Source organism: Canis aureus, chromosome X (genome assembly GCF_053574225.1).
Source record: "Canis aureus isolate CA01 chromosome X, VMU_Caureus_v.1.0, whole genome shotgun sequence".
NCBI classification, from domain to species: domain Eukaryota; kingdom Metazoa; phylum Chordata; class Mammalia; order Carnivora; family Canidae; genus Canis; species Canis aureus.
This window is the reverse complement of record NC_135649.1, coordinates 5,657,494-5,679,181: the sequence shown is the minus strand read 5'-3', so window position 1 is coordinate 5,679,181 and position 21,688 is coordinate 5,657,494. Positions and strand designations below refer to the sequence as shown.

Genomic DNA, 21,688 nt, shown 5'->3' with positions numbered 1-21,688 from the left:
TCCCCCACCTGCTGCTCGCTCCTCAGCTGCACACGAGGAGTTGCGTGCCCACAGAGCTCCCCGGGCCCCGGGGCCTTGGCCTCTGCAGAGCCTGCCCCGGGGGCCACTGCCCCCCTCACCCTTCCACCCCTTGGGGCTGGCACAGGTCTCAGGGCACCCCTCCCCACCTCCCTGCGGGACGGCGGCCTCTACACAGTCCCCGAAGGCGGCGTGGCCCCGGGCCCCTTGTGTCCTCACTGCTCACACACAGGACCTTGCAGGGAGCAGAGCTCAGCCGCTGTGTGGCCTTGAGGGAGCCGCCAGCAGGGCTCCCCTGGCCTCCCGCGGGCCTTTTCTCGTCCTTTCCGCAGGCCCCGGCCCATGCCAGAGCACACCGGTCCGTGTTCCTCTGGCATTTTCAGGATGACAGACCAGAGGGACAAGAATGAAGAACAAACAACCTTTTACTTTTTTTCTCTATGTCCTGACCCCATCACTTGACGACGTGCTTTCGCATTTCCAACCAATTCCTCTGCCGATGCCTTGGGATGTGGGTCCAGAGCCCAAACACGGAGGCAGGCGGGGTCGGCCAGCTGGTTTCCAGGACAGGACAAAACTGTTTAACTGTTGAACTGGGGAAGTACAGAGGCTTCATGGGGGATGTCCCTCGCACACATAACCTCTGAAGCCTACGAAACCCTCGAATCTGAGCAATGTGTGAGAGCCTCCTCATGGTAACCAGCTCTGGATCTCGGGATCACGGTAGAGAACAGGCCCCCAGAGGGGCTCTTTGCCCTGCTTCCTTCCTCCAACCCTCCCCGCCTCCTTAGGAAGCCCAGAGCTGAGTCTCATCCAACACACACACGCACCAGCAGTGGCAGAAGGGATGCCTCCCTTTGGGCCCAGACTAGGGGACAAACCACCGACCCCACCCGAGGCTGGAAGGGCCTAGCCGCTCCTAGGGCTCAGGCCCCCTCTTCCTCATCACTCCTCCTCTCCTCCTTAGACTGGGCCGGGGAGTACGCCAGCTGCCTGCTATTGATGTGCAGCAAATACTCCATGACCCGCAGCTTGCTGGTTTCCTCGTAGGCCCTGGGCCCCCACAGGAACTCGTAGCGGGTAGGGTCGCTGCCCGCCACCTGCCGGTACTCCACATAGCCTTCCTGCACCCAGACGTGGGTGAGGAGGTCCCCAGGCTCCCCATAGATGAGGTGCTGCTTGCCGGCAAACACTCCTATGACCCCCACCGCCTCCCACACCTTCTCCTCTGGGACACAGTCGCCCTCCAGGAGGATCACCCCCAGGAGCAGCACCAGGAGGCCGGTCTTGGGCAGGCCCTGCTCACCGCTCAGCATCCCATCATAGCTGAGGCCCAAGACGGTGACCAGGACGTAGGAGTGTGCGATGGGATCCACTTCAATCAAGTCTAGGCCAAAGACCAGCTGCATGCACTCGGATGCTTGGCCCCAGATCACTGGGAAGTCGTCCTGGTATTCTGGGGTGATGACCTCCAGCATCTCTGCCTTGCTGGTAGGCTGCTTGGCGCGATACTTGTGGAGCAGAAACGCTACCAGGTCAACCGCCTTCACATGGAACCCCTCCTGGGCCACGGGAGGGGCGACTTCCCGCTCCACCCCGGTGCCCCACCGCTCCTCATCTGAAGTGCTGAAGCTGTCTTCAGACTGGCTCCAGGGAGGGCCTGCCAGGGCACTGGGGGAGGGGCAGGCCCTCAGAGGACTCTGGGGGGGACTTGGGGACCCAGCAGCAGACCCCTCCTCTGGGGTGCCAGGGTACAGGGCGAAATAGGAAGAGGAAGAGGAGGAGGAGGGGGAGGAACCCGAAAACAAAGGGGAGTAAGTGGAGGAGGGGGGAGACAGGCCCTCTTCCTCCTCCTCAGCCTCCGACAGCTGTGCATCTACCGGGCGCTGGACCTCTCTTGGGTCTTGATGATCTTCCTCATGCTTCGGGAGCTCATTCCTCTCCCCCAGAGTCATGATGACTTGTGTCTGCAGCAGAAGGGTTATGAGCAGGTGGGGGCAAAGGGATCCAAGGGCCTGGGGGAGAGAGGTGATGTGGGATCAGGGCTAGTGAGGGGAGGGTGGGGCCTCGGTTGAGGAAGGCACCCTTGGCAGCTGTGATGAAGGGGACTCCGGGTCTCTGCTATGTGGGTACCCTCCGGCGTCTCCCTCCACCCCTACCCCCGGGCAGCCTTTGCCCTAAGAAGCTGGAGGAGGAGATCAAGGGCCTCCTCTGCTCTGTGACTTAGGTCTCCTGCCTCAGACCTAGGCCTTCACCTCCCAGTTCCTGCAGTCCCTGCAGGAGGGAAGCAGGGGATGCCTCAGGGTGCAGACTGGGAGCCCAGCTCTGGGCCTCCAGTGTGGACGGGAGGGCTGGCTTGGGCTCTGGGAGGTCCCCACTTGCAGCCTGGGTAAGTCCCCTCCCTGCTCACTCAGGGGACTCACCTTTGCCCTGGCAGGGCCTGGGCCCCACCCCTATGCTGGCCTGAAGCAAAAGTCTCAGAATACGACCATAAAGCCCCGAGACTGAGCAGAAGGAACACAGGGTGTCCACATCTGGCCACGCGTTCCCAGGGCCTCCCAGATTCCTGGGAAGGGGCGGCTGGGATCCTGCCTCCACTGACCTGAGTCCAGACCCTCAGACCATGGCCCTGGCCTCCCTGAGAGCAGGGATGTGAAAATAAGAAGGGGCTCAGCCCTAACGGCCATGTCCCCAGTTCCCAGGGCTGACAGTAAGGGCAGGCCAGGTGTCTGTGGGGTCCCCTCCTTCTTCTGACAATCAGGGTCCACTCACTCTTCTCTCCGGGTCCTCACCTGAGACTCTTGTCTGCCGCACTGATGGGCTTCCTCAGATAACCTGCTTGCTGTCCTCTCAGAGCTTGTCCTCACCTCCCCGAGAGCTCCAACAAGCTTGAGAAGGCACCTCGGATACTGATTTATAAGCAATAGAGATTTGCCCTCGGTGCACAGTTCCTGGCTCTCTGCTCTCAGACTCCTGGAATTTCCTAAGGGTGGGGAGTAAGGAGGGTGTCTTCTGTTACGTCCCTGAGGTGGCTCCGGGAAGCCCCTTGGGATAGGGCCTGGTGGCCAGGAGAACCACCCAAGGCCAGTGGAGGGATGGAACCTTCAGCCCCACCCCCAGCCCCAGGGAGGGCAGAGGGGCTGGGGATCGGGTGATGGAGCCTCCCCTACACCCCAGAGGCACAGGGCCAGAGAGCTGGCAGGCTGGTGAACTGGGAGGTGTGGGAGAGTGGCCGCGCAGACGGAGCGGTGGCTCTGCACCCCTTCCCACGTCACTTGGCCTGTGCAGCTCTTGTGTCTGGCCGCTGCCGAGCTATTTCCTTTCGTGATCCACCAGTGATGGAGGAAGTGACTTGTGCGCCTGCGTTCTGTGAGCTGCTCCGGCCACTTCATGGACCCCAGGGTGGGCCTGGGGACACTCTGCCTTAGAGCTCTTTGGTCTCAAGCACCCAAAACAATCCAAGTGGCCGCTGAAGGCTTGGACACCCTTGTAGGTCGAGCCTGTGCCTTTGGAATCTGAGCCTATCTCTGGATAGTGTCAGGGCTGCACGGACTTCCTGAACTCAGGTGGGTTTAAGAGATTCCCTGTTGTGGGGAACCCCCCACCCTGTTGCTGTTGGTACCAGAATGAATGTCCTCATTCCTCGTCCAGGCCCGCGCTAGGCAAGATCAGGAAGGGTTGGCTTGGAGACCGGGCCTCTGTCCTGGGGCGCAGATGCCCTCAGGCTCCCAGGAGGGTCCTCAGCATTATCCTGCCAGGGCCTGCCCTTCCTCTGGGCCCCCAACCTCCAATAGGAGACACATGCCCCTCACACCAAGACCTCACCCTCCTCAGGTCCACCCACCTTCCTGCCCGCCCACCCGCCCGAGGGACCAGCGAGCACGCTGCTGGGGGCCACCGCTGACTGGTGCTTCCCACGCCGCCCACCAGGCAGGCCGGACTCTGGGGGTCCAGTCGGTCCTCCCTCGGGGCCTTCACATTGCTGCCTGGGGGAATCTTGCGATCCTCCATCTGCGGCCGTGAGGTCTCCTACAGACCATGGGCCCCACATCCCTGAGCACCCCCAGCCCTCGCTCGGGATCAGGCCCCGTCCAGCCCTCCCTGTGCTGAGAACAGGGAACCTGGACTCTCTAAGGGCTCTTCTCTTTTGAAGGTGGGGGAACCTCCATACCCTCAGTCTTCCCAAAGTGTCCTTTGCTTGATGCCTGGCAAATCTTTGACCTCTTTTCCCTGCCCACCACATGTGCATTCTGCTATTGACCTGAAGCCACCCCTCTGAACGGAGACTCACCTCCCGGAGCCCAAGAAGATGGGTGCATCCAGCACCTGCAGCCACCCCGGAAAGTGGTGTTTGAGGATGCCGAGGCCGGGACACCGGGGCCCACTCTGTGTGGGTGGGGAATCCCCTCCGCCCCTTCAAGGTTCATTTCGATTCCCTGCAGTGCCTGCAGCTATCTCTACCCACCCTGATCATGCACCCCACAAAGCCTGTCCTTCAGGACCTTACCACAGAGGTGAAAGGGCTGGTGCGGGAGCAGCCTGGCCTAGAGAGACCCGAGTGGCCAGGGCAGCGAGGGGGCAGTGTCGGGCTCAGCTGCCAGGGCTCCCCTGTGTGCTGGGCTCGGCTGGGCAGGCCTGGTGAGGCAAGGTCCTGGCGCCAGGCTCAGAGAGAGCATGCACCTCACCTGGACCAGTGGCACCGGCCCACACGCTGTGCTCCTGTGCTCTGCGACCTTAGCGCTCCCACCTCAGACCGAGGGCTCTGCTGCCAGTTCTTGGAGGCCCTGCAGGAGGGAAGCAGGGGGCACCTCAGGGTGTAGACTGTGAGCCCAGCCCTGGGCCCCAGTGTGGACAGGAGGGCTGGCTCCCATCCTGGGAGGTCCCGCACGCCAGGCAGGGTGGTCCCCTCCTTGGCCTCTCAGGGGACTGCTCTGGCCCCTGCCCTGGCCCCAACCCAGGCCCCATCCCTGGCCCCTGGCCCTTGGCCCTTGGCAGGGTCTGTGCCCCAGGCCTCCATCGGCGAGCCTGAGGCCAAAGCGTCCCCACAAGACCAGGTTGCCCCGACTCCCCACACGAGGAGGCCAGGGAACCGGCTCTGGGCAGGCTTGCCAAAGGTCTCCAGGGCTCGTCCAGAGCCAACAAATAAGGGATCATGGATCATGGATCACGCATCTGGGGAGGGATGGCCCAGCTCTGGCTTCCATCTGGGCTGGGATAGGGCGCCTCTCGCTCTTCACCTGGACCCTACACAAGGCCTGGGAAGACTCCCTGGCTGGCCCTGAGGCCACCCTCCTTGCACCTTCTTGCAAGGGCCCCTGCCACGACCCTCCACCAGCCAAAGTCCAGAGAAATCAGTCGGCCCACCCGTCCCGCCTCTCCCCATGGCTCACACAAGCGGCCGGGGCGGCCTGGTCCCCAGGGGTCCTGCTGAGGAAGACATCCCTTCATTTCTCACCTCGAGCCCCGCCAGGGCTGGGACCGGGGCCAGGGCAGGGCACCCGCCTCCTCTGCTGATCTGAGTCCAGACCCTCAGGCCCAGGCCCTCCCCTCCCTGAGCCCAGGGATCTGGAGAGGAGGAAGGGCTCCATGGGACAGGCCCCACCACCCCATCCCTTCCCAGGGTTGCCAGGGAGGGGCACCCATATTTCTGGGCCATCCCCTCCTGGGCCTGAGGGCTGTCTTGGGGGCCACTCACCCCTTCAATGTGGGGGCGGGGGGTTGGGGGTCCCCGTACTGACTCTTGGCAGGCCCCAGGACTCCTGGGTATCTATCCCCCGGGTGGGCTTGCTCCCAAGCCCTGACTGGGACCTCTCCCAGCGGGGTCCTCATCTCCCTGAGAACTGGGAGAGGAGGGGGAGGTGGCAGCAGTCCTTGCCCTCCACCTACATTCCACCCAGTTCACAGAGAGCTGGGAGCGCTGGCTGGCCCCTCTGTCCTGGGCTAGGAGTCCACTCTGTCCTCAGGGTGCTCATGTGTATTTTCGGCAGGACCTGGAACTATCCCTTCTCACCTGAGTGTGCATCCCACCCGCAGGCCAAGGCCCCGAACACCCTGGGACCCAGTGGAGAAAGCAGGGTGTTCACTTTTCTTGACCCCTGGCCTGGCCTTGCAGGGCTGACCCCAGGGGCAGGTTTTCGCTGGGTCCCCTACGTCTGGGTGGGGGTCTGCTTAGTCCTCCCTCAGGATCGTGAGACTCCACCCTCTCCTGACCTGAGGCCACACTATAGGACCAAGGCTGGCACCTCCTGGGACCCTGGGTGCAGAAGTCAGGAAACAGGTCGGCTGCTCCCCTCTTCCAGGGGGATGGCCAAGAAGATGCCGAAGGGCAATCAAATCACTGTCTGTTTTAGGCTCTAAGGTCCTCAACTCTCACTCTGCATCCCTCCCGGACGCCAACCAGACCGGGGGCCCTGCCCTCAGCTGTCCTGAGTCCGTTTTCCTCTGACTGCCCCATGCATTGCTGAGATCCAAGGCCAAATTCGGGGTGCGCCTTAGGTGGCCTGCTCAAGGGCCTCCCATTGATGACTCTGGTCCCCCGGGCCTCCCATTGATGACTCTGTCCTGGGGACCAGAGTCCCCTCAGTTCTCCGAGGGTCCTCACCTTGACTCTGGCAGGATCTGGGCCCTCCCTGCTGCCAAACCCAAGGACCTGCCTCTTACCCCCAGCCCCAGCCTCTGTGGGTCCCGGAGGCGGAAGCCCGCACACTCTGCTTGTCCTCCTTCTGCTCAGGGCCCCCCCGGGCCTGACTCTCCCAGGACCAGCCCCTCTATCCAGGGTCTCCCAGGTCGTACCTCTGGAGCCTTCCATCCAGTCCCACTCGCTCCTGACCCTCAGTTTTTAAACCAGGGCCCGAGCCTTGGTCAGGCAGTCTTGACACGCTGCCTGTGGACAGGGCACACACAGACCTCCCGGGGCCGACAGCAGGGCCAGCTTTCAGGGCGCTGTCCCTCTTGTGGAGTCCGGGCGCCTCCCTGAGTCCTCCCTCGGGGATCTCCACTTGACCGCAGCACATCCGGTCCTCTCTTTGCCATCTCCAGGCCTGTTCCCTCAGACCAAAGCCCTCACTGCCCTGAGAACCGCGGGCAAAGACTGGACGTCACAACAGGCTACCAAGTCTGGGGAGTCCCCGGGCTGATGGCAGAGGCTCACACGGGTTCCTTGGGGTCCCTCTGTACCCCATCTGGACTCCCTGGATGGCCTGTGCCTTCGGCTCTGCTGCCCGAGAGCCCTCCTTACGACAAGCTCTCTGTCTCACGACCTGGAGCAGAAGTCAGCACCTGCCCCGTCTCATCGTGCTCCCACCCAGGAGCCTCCTGGGACTGACTCCCTGCTGGGTCCAGGGTCCCTCAGTCCTCCTTCTTGTCCTCTTCTTGACTCCAGGAGAACCCTGGCCCTCCCCTGCTCTTTCCACCAGTACCCCTGTCTCTCTGAGCCCTAGATGTGGAGGTCAAGGCAGCCCAAGTGCCCTCTGCCCAAGATGGGGAGCTTCCCTAGGTTGCTGCTCGGGGTTGACATCTGTGGGGAAGCAGGCCTCTGTTCTGGGGTGCCTGGTCCCTCAGGCTTCCCTTGGTTGCTATCCGGACTCCCCAGACAGTCTGTGCTGGGGCCCCGAGCCGACCCGAGCCCTTTCCCCTCGGACCCAGGTCCCAAGATCTCTCCAAAGGTTCAAACATATTTCACTGGACACCACCTCTGTAACCAGGGGCCCCCAGGGCTGCAGCAGGGACAGAGTTCTTCTATCTGTCATGGGATGGGCCCTGTCTCCTCAAAGGGCCTGGGCCCTCCCCTCTGCCCATCTGAGGCCCTGCTCCTGACACCAGGCCTCTGGATGCTCTGAGACCCAGATACAGAATTTGGGCCTCACCACGTGTTCCCATCCCCCACCCCTCACGTACCTTCCGGGACTGACTCTGGGCTGGGGTGCAGGGTCCCTGGGTCCTCCCTCTGCATCCTCACTGAACATCCCAGCAGGACCTGGCCCCTCCCCTCTGCCCACCTGAGGCCCTGCTCCTGACACCAGGCCTCTGCATGCTCTGAGACCCGGATGTGGCTGTCTGGACTCCCCAAATGCCCGTCTCCTCCCCGGCCCGCGAGGGGCCTTCCCAGACTGTCCTGTGTTTCTCCGTCCTCCCTCTGCAACCTCATGGGGAATCCCAGCAGGACCTGGGCACTCCCCCTGCCCACCTGAGGGAGGCCCTGTTCCGACGCCAAGGCCTCCTGACTCCCCGAGACCCAGATGCCGACGTCCGGACTCGGCCCGCACTCCCACCCCCCACGGGCCTTCCTGGACTCACACTAGGACCCCACCACCTAGAGCACTCCTCTTTTCTCCCTGAGGGTTCGAACCTTTGCCCGGTGACTGCAGGGCCTCCTCTCTGCCCACCTGACGGAGGCACGCGCCTTAGGCCTGTGTCTCAGAGACCCGGATGCGGAAGTGGGGCCTCACCACGTGTTCCCACGCCCCCCGCCCCCACGACCTTCCCGGGACTGACTCTGGGCTGGGGTGCGGGGACCCTCGGCCTCTTCTGCATCCTCACTGGGAATCCCAGCAGCCGGGGCCCTCCCCTCCGCCCTCAGCATCTGCTCCCGCCACACCAGGCCCCAGGCTCTCGGGTTCCCGGATGTGCCAGGCCTGCCGCACCCGCCGCCACCATCCGGCCCCGTCCCGCTCCCCCGCGGCCTTCCCGGGCTGATCATGGGCCCTGCCCTCCGCCGGGTCCCCTCTGTCCGCCTTAGGGTCCATCCCTCGCCTCCCCTTAGCCCCGGGGCCCTCCCCTCCGCCCTCAGCGTCTGCTCCCGCCACACCAGGCCTCAGGCTCTCGGGTACCCGGATGTGCCAGGCCTGCCGCACCCGCCGCCACCATCCGGCCCTGTCCGCTCCCCCGCGGCCTTCCCGGGCTGACCGAGGGCCCTGACCTCCGCCGGGTCCCCTCTGTCCCCCTCAGGGTCCATCCCTCGCCTCCCCAGAGCCCTTGGACCCTCACCCCCCGCTCAGCGTCTGCTCCCGCCACTCCAGGCCTCAGGCTCTCGGGTTCCCGGATGGGCCAGGCCTGCCTCACCCGCCGCCACCATCCGGCCCCGTCCCGCTCCTCCATGGCCTTCCCGGGACCGACTCTGGGCTGGGGTGCGGGGTCCCCCGGGCCTCTTTTCGCATCCTCACTGGGAATCCCAGCAGCACCCGGGGCCCTCCCCTCTGCCCACGTGTCCTAGGCCCTGCTCCTGACGCCAGGGGCCCCCAGTGCCTCAGGAGGCCCGGATGTGGAAGTCTGAGCACCCATACTCCCATGTGAGTGAGGGCAAGTCCCCATCCCAGGGGGCCCTTATGACCCTCCGACAGGGTCCTCTTTGTCCCTGTCAATGGTCCATCCCTCGCCTCCCCTTAGCCCCTGGACCCTCCCTCCGCCCCCCTCAGCGTCTGCTCCCGGCACACCAGGCCTCAGGCTCTCGCATACCCGGATGTGCCAGGCCAGCCGCACCTGCCGCCACCATCCGGCCCCATCCCGCTCCTCCGCGGCCTTCCCGGGCTCACCGTGGGCCCTGACCTCCGCCGGGTCCCCTCTGTCCTCCCTCAGGATTCATATCTTGCCTTCCCGTAGCTCCTCAGCCATCGCGTCTGACCACCTAAGAGCTGCTCCTAACACCTAGTCTCTCAGAGACCCCGATGCGGAAGTGGGGCCTCACCACGTGTTCCCATCCCCCCTCCCACGACCTTCCCCGGACTAACTCTGGGCTGGGGTGTGGGGTCCCCCGGGCCTCTTCTGCATCCTCACTGGGATTCCCAGCAGCACCGGGGGCCCCCCTCTGCCCACGTGTCCTAAGCCCTGCTCCTGACGCCAGGGGCTCCCATTGTCTCGGGAGGCCCGGATGTGGAAGTCTGAGCACCAATACTCCCACGTGAGGGCAAGTCCCCATCCCAGGGGGCCTCACAGCCCTTGTTACCCTCCGCCGGGTCCCCTCTGTCCCCCTCAGGGTCCATCCCTCGCCTCCCCTTAGCCCCGGGACCCTCCCCTCCGCCCTCAGCATCTGCTCCCGCCACACCAGGCCCCAGGCTCTCGGGTTCCCGGATGTGCCAGGCCTGCCGCACCCGCCGCCACCATCCGGCCCCGTCCCGCTCCCCCGCGGCCTTCCCGGGCTGATCATGGGCCCTGCCCTCCGCCGGGTCCCCTCTGTCCGCCTTAGGGTCCATCCCTCGCCTCCCCTTAGCCCCGGGACCCTCCCCTCAGCCCTCAGCGTCTGCTCCCGCCACACCAGGCCTCAGGCTCTCGGGTACCCGGATGTGCCAGGCCTGCCGCACCCGCCGCCACCATCTGGCCTCATCCCGCTCCTTCGTGGCCTTCCCGGGCTCACCGTGGGCCCTGACCTCCGCCGGGTCCCCTCTGTCCTGGGCTCCTGGGTCCCCGCCGTGTCACCGCGTCCCCACCGGCACTCCCTGTGCTCCTGCCCCTCTCAGGCCACTGCCCCAGGCCCCGGCATCGAGGCCTCAGCTCGACGTCGCGTTCCCGCCTTCCCCCGCGTGGTCTCTCAGGGTTCAGAAAGGGCCCCCCCACCCCCCGCCGCCCTCCAGGGCCCCTCCCCCGCCCTCCGAGCCCCCTCCCGGGGCTACCTGCTGCCCGGCTGCCGCCGGCCCGGGCCTGGCCTCCTTCCAGGGGACCCCAATGCGCCCCCCACACGAGGCCCTCCGCTCCCTCAGACCTCCGAGGCGGAAGTCGGCCCACGTCACATCCGGACCCCGTGCCAGGGGTCCCTAAGGGCTGGTTGCACGCCCGCGGGAGATGGGCTCTGCGTGGCGGGGGTAGGAGGACACCTGTGGGAGGCTCCCTGGGTCCTCTCGCGGGTCCTCCCTCCCCGGACTCGGGCGGGCTGCAGCCTCGGCTCTCTGCAGACCTCAGTCGGTGCCCCTTACACCGAGCCTCTCAGGCCCCGACGTGTCGTCCCTGAGCGCCCGAGGGATGGTTGCTGCGGCTCGGGCCCCACCGGCTCTGCAGGTCCCGGGGTGGCCCAGGGCTGCCGGCAGGGGCACAGCAGGGTTCGGCGGCCCCCAGCGTCCTGGCACAGGTCGGCTCTCAGTCCTCACCCAGGAGGCCCTCATCAGGACACAGGCCTGCTGTGCAGCCGCAGCGCCCATAGCCCCGGGGCAGGGGCAGGGGCAGGGGCCGGGAGGAAGCGCCCCTTCCCACGGGGTCCCTTGGCCAGCAGCCAGACTTTAGGGACATCGTGTGAAAGGTTTACTTTCCTGGGGGCGGCCGAGCAGCTGCAAGGGTGTCTAGGGGTGTCCCGTATTGCGGGGCCCACTGCAGGGAGTTTTCCCCTGACATGCTGCGTCATCGGGAGAAACACACCGTCCCTCTCTACCTAGCGTGTGTCCTGTGCACGCGTATGAGTGCTGGCATGCTTACAGGCCTATTTATATCTGTGTGGCCTGTGTATATACTGCCTTTAGGAAAGACTAACTTCTCATACTACTTGTCAATACCCACTATTCTATTCCCGCTCTAGTCTTTATATCCTCTTCTAATAAGTTTTGAAAAGGACATCTTCCAATTGTAAGGTGAATTTTTTTTATTTTATTTTTTATAAATTTTTATTTATTTATTTATTTATGATAGTCACACAGAGAGAGAGAGGCAGAGACACAGGCAGAGACATAGGCAGAGGGAGGAGCAGGCTCCATGCACCGGGAGCCCGACGTGGGACTCGATCCCGGGTCTCCAGGATCGCGCCCTGGGCCAAAGGCAGGCGCCAAACCGCTGCGCCACTCAGGGAATCCCTGTAAGGTGATTTTAGATAGCTAATGCCAGAATCCAGAAGCATCTGCCTCAAACAATGCCGTGTTCTCTGCTGTCCTGATACTTGCCCAGGGCTACTGGCATGTGTCCTGCCAGGTCATGCATCAGGTTTGTGCCAGGAAGTAGGGGCAGAAGGTGAAAGTCGTTCCGAATCCCCCTGCTTTCCTCTGCATCTCTGCAGCCTACATTCTCTCCCCACATCCCTGCTGCCCCTACATCCCCACCCCAGATACCAGAATCCACCCACACTCTTAAGGGCCCCCCCCCCCCCGGGGGGCTTTCTTCTGTGTTGTTCTGATACTGCTGTTCATATTATGTGTGTTTTGAAAGACTTGCCATTTTGTAGAGCACACTTAGGTCCAGGGAAACAGACAGCACTATACACAGATTTCCCACTTAGCCGCTTCCACGCTCCTACATAGTTTCCCTCATACCAACACCCCACCACAGCCACACGCTGCTCATCACTGATGAAGGCCCTTGATTCATCCACATCACACAGAGCCCATAGAACCCGTTAATCTTCACACCTGGTATTTATTTTTATGGGTTTAAACTCATGTATGATGATGTGTATCCATCAGGATAGTATTAGACAGAGGATTTCACTTCTCTGCCTATTGCTTCCTCCCCACACAGCCCTGTGCACCAATGATAGTGTCGTTGTCTCCAGAAATTTCCCTTTATACAGTGTCATTAATTGCGAATCATACAACATGGAGCTTTTCCACATGGACTCGGTCACTCAGTAATATGCATTTCAATTTCTCCAAAATTCTCATGACTGGATAGCTCATTTCTTTTGAGAGCACCCAGAATCCATTAGCTGGTTTTACTACAGCTTATCAGGTAACCTACTAAAACACATCTGGGTACCTCTATATTTGAAAAAAAGATGACAAAAACAATAATAAACATCAATGCGTACGATCACATGTGGAAAAGTTTTTAACTTTGTTGGGTACATTCCCATACGGTTGGTGGATAATATGGTAAGAATACATGTACATATCTAAAACTGCATAAATATGTTTAGAGGACTTGTAGCAGTGGCATTCCCAACAAGGCAGGACGAGGTTTTCTGCACCTACACGTCACATCAAGCAATTGGTTTGTAAAAGCGGACATACTGGTGGAAGAGGTGAACAGTGGCGGGGGGATATGTACAAGTGGAGACAGTAGAAGCATAAGTATAAAAGACAACAAAAAACCACATATATTTAATATTTTTTCCTAAATACATATATATGTATAGCATGTGTATATATATATGAACTTACACTATATGTAGTATTCAAGATGAGAGACCAAGCCACGTACTTTAGACTCCAGACAGAATCCCAGGGCTTTGGGGAAAAAATGGGTTGGAAAGCGTCAAGGACAGAAGCTCAAGAGACAGGGTCGGGACGTGCAGCCAAGAAAAAGGAAAAGTCTTTTGTTCTGGCTTCCTGTGCCTCCTGGCCCGTTCATTCTGCAAGGGCCCAAGGAACCCAGACCAGTGTGCTCCGGCATGGGTCGGGGCCGGCGGAATGGACGAGAAAGGGTCCGCGAGAGGCCAGGGGAGCCCTGCTGGTGGCTCCCTCACGGCCACAGAGCGGCTGAGCTCTGCTCCCTGCAAGGGCCTATGAGTGAACAGTGAGGACACGAGGGCCCCGTGGCCACGCGCCTTCGGGGACTGTGTGTAGCAGCCGCTGTCCCGCAGGGAGGTGGGGAGGGGTGCCCTGAGACCTGCGCCAGCCCCAAGGGGTGGAAGGGTGACGAGGGGGCGGCGACCCCCGGGACAGGCTCTCCAGGGGCCAAGGCCCCAGGGCCCCGGGGGCTCTGTGGGCAGCGTGACTCCTCGTGTGCAGCTGAGGAGCATGCAGCGGGCGGGGGACAGTGGCCCTACTTAGAGAAGGGGTGCTTTAGGGGTGGGAGCAAAGTCTGAAGTGGATAATTGCTCTGAGCATCCTTGTTGGATCCTGCAAAGACCGAGCACTGTCCTGTGACAGGAAGGAACGCTATTTGGTTTCTTCCCAACCGCATCAGAAACGTTGAGCCCAAGAAGTACAGTTTTGTTGCCTTATCCTCTCCAGTGTAGGGTCTGTGGAGAAATGGGATCCCTTGTGTGCTCTTGTGAGAATGTTACCCGGTCACAGCTGCTCTGGAAAAAGAGTATGGCGGGCCCTGGAAAAATTACGGATGGAATTACCGTGTGACCCCGCCATGGTTATTCTGAGTGTATAGTCCAGGAATTGAAAGCTGGTCTCTAAACCTCTTCGGGCACCGTTTTCAGGGCAGCGGTCTTCAGACAGCTGCAATGTAGGCGTGATCTTGTGACCTAGGAGGAGGATTTGGAGTGGGTCGTCCCGGGACCGAGACCCATTTCTCCTGTGTATCTGGGCTTGGTCCAGGGTCCTGCCTCAGAGCTCCCCTAACCCTTGTAATTCCAGTGTGTGGGGGGTAAGGAGGGTGTCTTCTGTTACGTCCCTGAGGTGGCTCCGGGAAGCCCCTTGGGATAGGGCCTGGTGGCCAGGAGAACCACCCAGGCCAGTGGAGGGATGGAACCTTCAGCCCCACCCCCAGCCCCAGGGAGGGCAGAGGGGCTGGGGATCGGGTGATGGAGCCTCCCCTACACCCCAGAGGCACAGGGCCAGAGAGCTGGCAGGCTGGTGAACTGGGAGGTGTGGGAGAGGGGCCGCGTGGACAGAGCAGCAGCTCTGCACCCCTTCCCACGTCACTTGGTCTGTGCAGCTCTTGTGTCTGGCTGCTATTGAGCTATATCCTTTCACGATCCACCAGTGATGGAGGAAGTGACTTGTGCGCCTGCGTTCTGTGAGCTGCTCCGGCCACTTCATGGACCCCAGGGTGGGCCTGGGGATGCTCTGCCTTAGAGCCTTTTGGTCACAGGGACAGGTAACGTTCCAGGGTTTGGGACTGGCGGGGTCGGCGTGGGCAGCCTGGTAGGGCTGAGCCCTTCCCGTGTGGAATGTGCTGCTGTCTCTGTATGCAGAGTGGACAACTGCGGGGGATCCTGGCCACCCTGCCTGTCCACGCCCCATGTGTGTCACGGTGCTACAAGGCTCAGTAGTCACTGTGGCCGCTGGCTGCGTGGCCTTCACACAGGCAGCATGGGGGTTTTCCTGGGGAGGAGGGCAAAGCTTCCAGGAGCACTTCCGGAACCCCAAGATCCCAAAGCTCTCCCCGTTCCCCCGTGTGCCCAGGGGTGGATTTGCTTTTCCTCCGCGATTACAAAATCAGTGTGTCAGGTCAGTAACCGAACTACATTATTCGCATTACCCAGGCTTGTCCCCCAGACCCACTGGCCTGGAGGCGTCCTGGGCAGTAGGTGTCAAAGCATGTTCGCATAGCACCTTTGTCGTAGAAGGAACCAGAAACACCCGGCACGGTCCAGAGGCAGTCGGGGAGGACATCCTGAATTGTCTAGTTTGTGGAATGGGTGTAAGTCACTCTTCATCCTGGTCGGGAGGGGGCGAGGAAGGAGCAAGGCCTTCCCGGGGTGGGGGTGGGTGGCGCATGAGGCCCCTCACAACCCGGTAGGTGCAGCAGGAGAAAGGAGGGGGACATAGGCCACCAGTCCTCGTGGCAGACTGCAGGGAGCCGGGCCATCCTGCATGAGGAGGCGACAGCAGAGCTCCGTCCACTCGAGTGGGTCTGAGCAGATCTGCACTGAGCTCCTGGGGCACCCCGCTCCACTCCTGGAGCCTCTCAGGGCCTCCCCGGGCCTCGCCCCTTTGGCAGGCATCCTGAGTTAGGAGCCCCTCTCGGGTCTGGGTCACAATGCCGTGTGCACGGGCAGCAGGAGAGGACAAGCCCCGTGTCATGCGTGTCTGTAAGGAATCCACCTGCAGGATGGGCCCCAAGGTATCTGCAGAGATGTGGGCCCCGCGTGGGGGCCCCCCGGGGAAGCCACGGTCCCAGAGCTCGGGGTCTGTCTGTGGGGCTGCCTGCTTCCCCTCCAGCACAGCCACCGGGGACGCCAAGGCGGCCCAGCCACCGGGGACACGTGCACACTGGGCTTGGTGTGCAAGCCAGCCGGCCAGGCTTGTGGGGTCGGCCTCTCCCAAGGCAGTGGCTTCTCTACAGCAGCAGGAGTCCCCGTGACGGGCAGGAGCTTTCCGATGCCTTTCTGGCCTCGCCGTCTTCAGGGGCCCCTCAACTGACTGCTGAACCCTGGTACCTCACCCTGGATCCACACCAGCCTCTGAGGGACAGACCTGTCGCTTCCCAAGGGCCCATCAGCAATCGCGGGGGGCTCCAGGGATCTGGGGCTGCTCCAGGAAGAGGACCAGACCAGGAGAGGCTGCAAGGCCAGCAGCACCCCTGGGTGGCGCTGGCACAGGTCCAGTCACAGGGGAGCCCCTCCCAGCAGGACTCCGCCCAGGGGCCTATGGCCAGGGGGGCAGCAGGCAGGATGGGAGCGCTATGGTCGGAACGTGCCCCATCCCCCCCAACATGTGTGGAAATCCCAAGTGCCAGACACGATGGCGTTTGGCGACAGGCCCTCTGGGAGGTGCTTCAGAGGGCGCAACCCTCCTGGATGGGGCTCCACCTTCTAAGAGAGGCTCCAGAGAGTTCCCCAGGTCCCTCCAACATGAGAGGACCCAGGAGGAGGTGTCAGCTGGAGCCAGGACAGGACTCTGGCTCCCCCTTGCTGGCACCTCACAATTCCAGCCTCCAGCACCAGGAGAAATGACTGTTCCTTATTCCTAAGCCATCCGGTTGTGAGGTGATCTGTTCCGGGCCCAGCAGGCTCCTGGACAAAGGCAAGCGACAGACCGCGCGGGGAGGGGACTCAGGTCGGCAGCTCGAGAGGGAGCCAGGCCTGGGGTCTCAGAACCGTGGGGCTCCAGCTCGTGTTCCCAGCAGAGGTAGGGTGAGGTGGGTGGGGTCGGATGGCAGGCAGGCGGGCTCCACGTGGCCGGCAGTCTGCCACTGTGAGCTGCATGGGAAACAGTGGCACCTGTGCAGGAAGATGTGAGCGGGGTGCCCCGGGACGCAGCTGCTGTGATCAGACCCACCGCCGTGGGGCCTGGGGCTGGTGCGGGGCCCTACAGGACCCGAGGTTGGGGAGCACGGTGTCGGGGGGCCCGGCCCGGGGTGCTGTGCCCCACAGCGCAAGTGCAGGCCACGGGGTGGGGGGGCGGGCCTCTGGGCCCGGGGAGGAGGAGGAGGCAGCCTGGGACGTTGCCCCGGGGGCCACGGCTGCCACACAGGCTTCCTCCTGATGGGGCTGAGGAGGCCCCTGAAGTGTGCAGGGACCCATGACAGGGCAAGGGTGGCGCCTGCAGGGATGAGGCCGGGGAGGGGTGGCTGCTGGGCCCCGGGGAGCCCCAGATGGCCCAAGGGCCTTGGGCCCCAGGCCCAGCGCTCAGCACTTTCCCCAGGGCCACGCAGAAGCTGTGGCGAGTTCACACGGACCTAGTGTCCCCTTCGGGGTGGCCGTCCTCCTAGCCCACCTGGCCGTGTCCTGCTGGAGTCACCGGCCCAGGGCTCTGGCCAGCTCTGGGGCCTCTGGGCCATGCCAGAGCAATCCTCTCTGCCAAGGGGTCTTGAGCAAGGAAGCAAAGAAGGCCCGTCTCCGTGGCGGCCCCGGGGCCCGGGCTGACATGCCAGGGCCCAGATGGCTTAGCCGCGGGAGGCCGAGTTTCCCATAGGCCAGTGCCCTCAACCAAGACGGCACTGTGGCTCTGTCCTCCTCAGGGGACAAGATGCACTTGCTGTCCTTGACTCGGCCCCAGCCGAGATTTGGGGACTCAAAACACAGAACGTCAGGCAAGGGTCCCACAGAAGAGCTAGGACCTGAGAGGGCCTCAAGCCAGCCCGACCCCACCCAATGCCTGCGTGCTCTGCGGAGCACCAGACTGTGCATCCCCAAGCCATTCCTCTCCCATTTCCCTCCCACCCAACGGGCCCGTCCCTTGACGGCACCAGCAGAGCTCGGAGCTCGCCGAGGCCTCGGCAAAGTACCCGCTTCATCCTCGAACGAGCTCTGGGAAAGTCTTAGGGCTGCAACTGACAGAAGCTGGAGAGTCCAGGAGCCCCCTTCGGAGAAGCCAGCAATGGCTTTTAAAGTGTGGCTTTCCTTGAAGCTGCCACTGAATTGCTCAGGTCTCACGGCAGGCCCCGCCAGCCCTTGCTGACTCTAGAGTGAACACCAGGGAAAGTGTGGAGAAGCACGAAGACCATGAAGCAGGCCCGCGTCTCGAGCCGGGGGCTAATCGAGGGTTCCAACTTTTGGACTCAAAGTCCCCTCGGGAGGCTCTCTCTCAAACCTGCATGGTGCTCCCTGTTTAGACACAGAGGACTGAGCCTCAGAGAGGGCGACTGGCCCTTCTGGGTGGCGGAGCTGACACAAGGAGCTAGGGCCTCCCGGGGAGCGGTGGGGGGGGGGGCGGCCTAGCCATGGCACCAGTGAGGATGGAGAACAGAGTGGCCCTGGGGGGAGAGAACATGTATCCCCCACACCGCCGTCCCGCCCTCTCATACGTGAAGATGACTTTGACCCGGGTGTTGTCCCGGCCCACACCCCGGCTCTCCTGGGTTCAGGTACTCCACGTTGGCTGCTAGTCCCATCCCACTAACCGAATAGGAATCTTGCTCGCAAGTGAGTCTGTAGGAAGCAGGCCCTTTGAAACATCAGCCCGGAGCCAACACCAGTACTCAATGCATCTGCCAGTGAGGTGGAGGCGGGAGGGCGACACGGGAGTCGGGGTGGGCGTGGGCTCGGGGCGAGGGCGGTGGGGCCGGCCTGGGAGCGGGTCTGTGAAGTGATTTGTTTCAACACAACATATGCCGCACCCCACGATCAAGGCATTGAAAGGGGAAATGCTCCCAGGAGATCCAGTTTGGAAGCGGGGGGCCGGAAATCTGGGCAGGCTGCCCAAACCCCTCTACCAGGCCAGGAAGCAGGGCTTCAGAGGCAGCCAGCCTTGGGGGAGGCTGGAGGCAGGTGTGTGCGGGAGGGCCGCAACGGGCCAACTCAAGTGTCCCCAGGGTGAGCCCATCTTGGGTGGCGAGGGTAATTTCTCGAGGGAACAGGTGGAAACCAAAAGCAATCACACTGTGACGTGGAGAGGGACGAGAGCAGGGACAAGCTGAGCTCACAGGAGACTCTATGGCACAGCAGAGGAGGGGGTGCTGTGGGGGACACTGAGGTCGAGGAACAAGAGGTATGCTCCCACCGTGCTTGAGCACAGCCCTACTCTGGGGACAACTTGACCCAGGGATGGGAACGGGGGACTGTATGCTCAGGCCCAGCTGAGCAGGACCAACTGCCAGCAGGAGCAGGTGGGAGAGACCATAGCAGGAAGTGGGGGGGGTCACAAAGAAGAGGGGGGCTACCGAGTGAGACTAGGCCAACGGGACCTCCAGGGACTGCCCCCCGAGGGCCCCGCCGACTGGGGCGGACTGGGCGGTAGCCAAGCCAGGACCATGCAGGGCCTGGCCCTTGAGCTGATCGGAGGCCCTCAGTGGGTGCCCCCCCGCCGTCTCTAGGGGTGGGCAAGGAGCTGGGATCTGGGTTTCCCTACCCTCCCTGGGCCGGGCCCCAGGAAGCAATGTGCCTGGCTACAGACGAGAGCCTTTCTGGGCAAGGTGGACCATACTTTTGTGTACTTTGAGACAAGAGAGGAGCTGGGGGCCCTGTGCGTGGCCCCTCCCCCAGCCTTGGCCAGGGCTCCCTGTGCAGACTGGCTCTGAGCCACCTTTGTGACATCACGTGACAGAGGGTGGGGACTCAGGCAGCTGGTTGCCCCACGACCGGGCTCTAGAATCCTGTGAACACTATTTATTGGGCGTCCCTGCACTGGCCCAAGGCATTTCTGACTCGAACGTCCAGTGAGACAGTCTCGGGGCAAAGATGCTCCTGATCTAGACTGGCTCCATGGCTAGTCAGGGTACCGACAAGATGTATGAAGTCAAGCTGGCCCCACCTGGGGATGGAGAGCCAGCGACAGGGATCCCGTCTGATTTATCCCCGGATCCAAATGTGGATTCTGGGGAGATTTTCGAGAAGAATGAGGATGAAGCTGTGAACCGAGATCCAGGACCGCAAGACAACCCACAGCCACAGGCCCAAGACCATGGTGCCGCCAACGTGGAAGAAAACATTCTCGGGCTCTCCTTCCCGAGGAAGCTTTGGAGGATCGTGGAGGACGACGCCTTCACGTCGGTGCGCTGGAACGAGGACGGAGACGCCGTGGTCATCGACGAAGACCTCTTCCAGCGGGAGGTTCTTCACCGGAGAGGCGCAGAGAGGATCTTCGAGACCGACAGCTTAAAGAGCTTCATCCGCCTCATGAACCTGTACGGGTTCAGCAAAATCCGAGCCAGCAACCCCTCAGGTCACTCTCTGGGGAACAAGAAAATGATGGTAAAGTACAAAGGCCTCGCCTGCCCCCTCCCCTGTCTCCCCTGTTCTCTGTCTGTCCCACTCACATAGTCCCAGCGGACTTAGATGACTCCCCTCCCAGAAGGGTTTCCTTTCCCAGGACAATCTCTTTCCCGTGACCCTGTTAACAAGGGAGAGAAAGGCTAGGCCTTCCCCTCGAATCTACAAGCCCCTCAGGGAGAGAGTGCTGCTGGGCCCAGACACAGGCTAGGTCATGTCAAATAGGCACGTGGACACCTGAGCCCACATATCATGTGTAGTTCATGAGCTTGGCCTCTCGGGTTGGACAGCCCCGGTGGGCAACCTAAAGGGATGCCATCGCAATGGAACCTGGCCATTGTGACAGTGGGGGTGGGGGGTGGCTGCCTTGGTGGCTGCGGCCGCCATGAACCTTCCCCTCCCACAGTGACTAACATGAGGACTCTTGTTTCAGATCTACCGAAATTCCAACTTTCAGAGAGACAGGCCCTTGTTCCTTGACAATGTCCAGAGAAAAGGTGACCTGAAAACCACCACTGCGTGCTCAGGGAGCAGCGCAACCACTCCCAAGAGAAAGAAGCCCACGGCAGCCACAAGACGTTCTCCACGAATCCATCACCAGGAATCCACCAAAGAGGACAAGAAGGCCCCCAGGGAAGCCCCAAATGCTCAGGGACCCAGTGGCACCCAGTCGTTCACATTCTCTGGCATCTGGTCTCTGAGCAGTGTAGCCGGGTACGCCACCGAAAATCATGGCCCCAGTGAGCTGGCTGGTCCCAGTGGGGAGGGTACCTCCAGAAATGTGATGTTCGCATCCCCGGCCCTGGCCGGGAGGGATGGCGCAGGGGAACTGCCCCCCGCACCCCCCGTTTACCCAGATTACAGGTCAGTGATGTCACTCTACAACACCTGTTATTCCATCCTCTTGGCTGCCCTCTCGGTCATGTCCCCAAACGAGGCCCCAAGTGAGAACGAGGAGCACGAGGGCTCCTCGGATTACAAGTGTGCACTCTGTGAACACTTCAAGGAAAATCCGGGTCCCTAAGCTCACAGGCCAATGGTGACAGATAAAAACACCACTCTGTAACCGCAAATCTATTTTCGGCTTTAATAAAGAAAAGCAAAACTCTGGCAGTAAATAAATGACCTACTGAGCAAGGCGAGTCTGTGTTGTTTTCTCACTTTCGATGCTACCCGTGCCTCATCGGATACCCCCAAGGAGGCTGGGAGTCCTGGCCCAGGACAGGTTTTGGCCCCCGAGAGTCCTCTTTCCTTTGAAACAGCAGCATCTTTGCACACCCAGCGGAGGAGCCGGCTAGGGAGGGGCGAGGCAAGCCCAGGGGGGGCGGGGACCTGAGCATAGCCTCCCTCCAGACCTCGGCAGAGTCCCCTTATGTCACTGACCTATCTTGAAATGGGGGAGGGTGGGTTTCCTCAGGGACCCCCTCCCCCCATGATGCCGGGAAGTTGCCGGTCAGCAGCTGAGTGCATCTGGCCAAAGAGCCAGGTGCC

General features: G+C 62.0%; 2 protein-coding genes across 12 annotated transcripts; one reads left to right on the top strand and one right to left on the bottom strand.

Moving 5' to 3' along the window:
- Positions 1 to 425: 425 nt before the first annotated feature.
- On the bottom strand, positions 426 to 10,803 carry LOC144308593 (melanoma-associated antigen 8-like). Of its 11 annotated transcripts, none has more exons than XM_077889342.1 (4): positions 10,623 to 10,803; positions 4,526 to 4,802; positions 2,791 to 3,001; positions 426 to 1,985 (listed from the first exon to the last, which is right to left on the bottom strand). In XM_077889342.1, the coding sequence occupies exon 4, from the start codon at positions 1,971 to 1,973 to the stop codon at positions 945 to 947; it is 1,029 nt and encodes a 342-aa protein (XP_077745468.1). In that variant the 5' UTR covers positions 1,974 to 1,985; positions 2,791 to 3,001; positions 4,526 to 4,802; positions 10,623 to 10,803; the 3' UTR covers positions 426 to 944. The 11 variants fall into 11 exon arrangements, with proteins under 11 accessions (XP_077745468.1, XP_077745458.1, XP_077745459.1 ...); XM_077889332.1 differs by having other exon boundaries at positions 426 to 2,033; positions 10,623 to 10,801; XM_077889333.1 differs by having other exon boundaries at positions 426 to 2,033; positions 4,704 to 4,802; positions 10,623 to 10,801.
- An 8,788-nt stretch (positions 10,804 to 19,591) lies between these two features.
- Positions 19,592 to 21,339, top strand: LOC144308081 (heat shock transcription factor, X-linked member 3-like). Its single transcript, XM_077888244.1, has 2 exons — positions 19,592 to 20,179; positions 20,631 to 21,339. The coding sequence occupies exons 1-2, from the start codon at positions 19,691 to 19,693 to the stop codon at positions 21,219 to 21,221; spliced, it is 1,080 nt and encodes a 359-aa protein (XP_077744370.1). The 5' UTR covers positions 19,592 to 19,690; the 3' UTR covers positions 21,222 to 21,339.
- Positions 21,340 to 21,688: the final 349 nt, after the last annotated feature.

Bases quoted from the DNA above. Each gene is read 5' to 3' on its own strand.
- LOC144308593 (XM_077889342.1), bottom strand. From the start codon at position 1,973: ATGACTCTGGGGGAGAGGAATGAGCTCCCGAAGCATGAGGAAGATCAT.
- LOC144308081 (XM_077888244.1), top strand. From the start codon at position 19,691: ATGGCTAGTCAGGGTACCGACAAGATGTATGAAGTCAAGCTGGCCCCA. The intron at 20,180-20,630 runs GTAAAGTACAAA...CTCTTGTTTCAG, and splicing joins TGGGGAACAAGAAAATGATG to ATCTACCGAAATTCCAACTT.